Source organism: Ichthyophthirius multifiliis (assembly GCF_000220395.1).
Source record: "Ichthyophthirius multifiliis unplaced genomic scaffold scaff_1120509250792, whole genome shotgun sequence".
Taxonomy (NCBI): domain Eukaryota; phylum Ciliophora; class Oligohymenophorea; order Hymenostomatida; genus Ichthyophthirius; species Ichthyophthirius multifiliis.
In genome coordinates this window covers 1-1,579 of record NW_004086465.1, presented here as the reverse complement: position 1 = coordinate 1,579, position 1,579 = coordinate 1, and the positions used below count along the sequence as shown (strand labels likewise).

The following is a 1,579-nucleotide window of genomic DNA, read 5'->3' as shown; positions in this document are numbered from 1 at the left end:
GAATTTTATTTCTTAATTAAATTCTTATCATGTATTTTTTTTTATAAGAATTAAAAAAAATAGTCTATTTTAAAATATCACGGTATAAAAATAAAATATTTATATATTTAAAATAAAATAAATCTAAATTAGAAAAATACAATATTATATTTTTTATTTTAAAAAGAATATATTTCTAAATATTATAAAATAAAGAAAAAGTTTAAAAATGAATAATTAACTAAATTTTTTATAATAATAACAAAATTTCTAACCTTAATAATCTCAAATTATATTTTTTTCTAACCCTAATAAACAAGTCAAATAAATGAACTATTTTCCTTTTAATTAAGATTAATTTAATAACTATAACTATTAAAAAATAAATACCCTTTATTAGTATTAAAGTAATATGAGCTTGTAATAATATTACTAATAATATTATTTATAATAATAATATTAAAGGTCTAATCCGAATTATAATTATGGTTATACTGATTAAACATTTTATTTGGATAACATCTAATAAAACAAATAAATCTAATAACAATGTTTATAGTAATAAAATTCTTACAAATAAAATGAAATAATAAATCATATAGATAAATATGAAAAATAAATGAATTAAAATTAATAAAACTACTATTCCTTTGAAAACAATCTAAGATTTTATAATTAATTGAATAACCAATAGTTGGAAGCAAAAACATTATAAAATTAAAGTAATAATAAATAAGAATAAGAACTACAAGTATAAGAAAAACAAAATATAATAATCAAAAAAAAGGGAAAAGAAAATATAATTTTGATAATAATAATTGCTAAGCCACTACTATAGGAAACATTATAAAAAATATATTAAATTCTTTTTATAAATATTTAAAATAAAATAAATTAAATAAAAACGAAATTTCTTTGTTGAGACTATTCTAAAGAAATACAATATGTAACTATTTTTTTATTAAAATATATAATAACTCTAAATATTATACTATATTGATGGAATTTATTGAAAAATTTAAAAACTAGTTAATCTATTAAACTGAAATTTAAAATATTTAAGACCATATAAATCTAATATAAAAAATTTAAGAAGGAGATTTAAGCAAAATCAATACAATGTAGACTAAATTATTAAAAAATTTAAATAAATATTAAAAAATGAATTAATAATGTGAAAAAGATTAATGAAAATTTTATATAAAATATTAAAAAAAAAATATTAAAATCATATGTGTAGTTCAATAAATAGTTTAAAAAAAAATTAATATATATAATTTTTAAAAATATTTATTATATAAAAATGATATTTAATAAATTGTTATTAAATATTAAATAATAATAAGTGTATATTTAATATAATAAATAAAAAAAACTAATTAAAATTTTAATTAAAATAAATATCAAAGAAATATAATTTTATTAAAATAAATATAATCATAAGATATAAAATATATATACATATATTTTTTAAAAAATACTAAATATAAGAATAATTAATTTCTTATAGGTAAAAATATTAAATATATATATTATAATAAATATATAAATTCTATAAATATATTTATATATACATAAAGATATAAATATTTATAAATAT

The 1,579-nt window shown here is 11.9% G+C and overlaps 1 protein-coding gene across 1 annotated transcript, besides 1 other annotated feature; it reads right to left on the bottom strand. All coding sequences in view use genetic code 6, as the record gives it.

Moving 5' to 3' along the window:
- Positions 1-299: 299 nt before the first annotated feature.
- Positions 300-689, bottom strand: IMG5_095890 (hypothetical protein; the record flags this gene model as incomplete). Its single annotated transcript, XM_004035553.1, has 1 exon — positions 300-689. One exon carries the CDS (start codon positions 687-689, stop codon positions 300-302), a length of 390 nt encoding a protein of 129 aa, XP_004035601.1.
- Positions 401-441: a microsatellite.
- Positions 690-1,579: the final 890 nt, after the last annotated feature.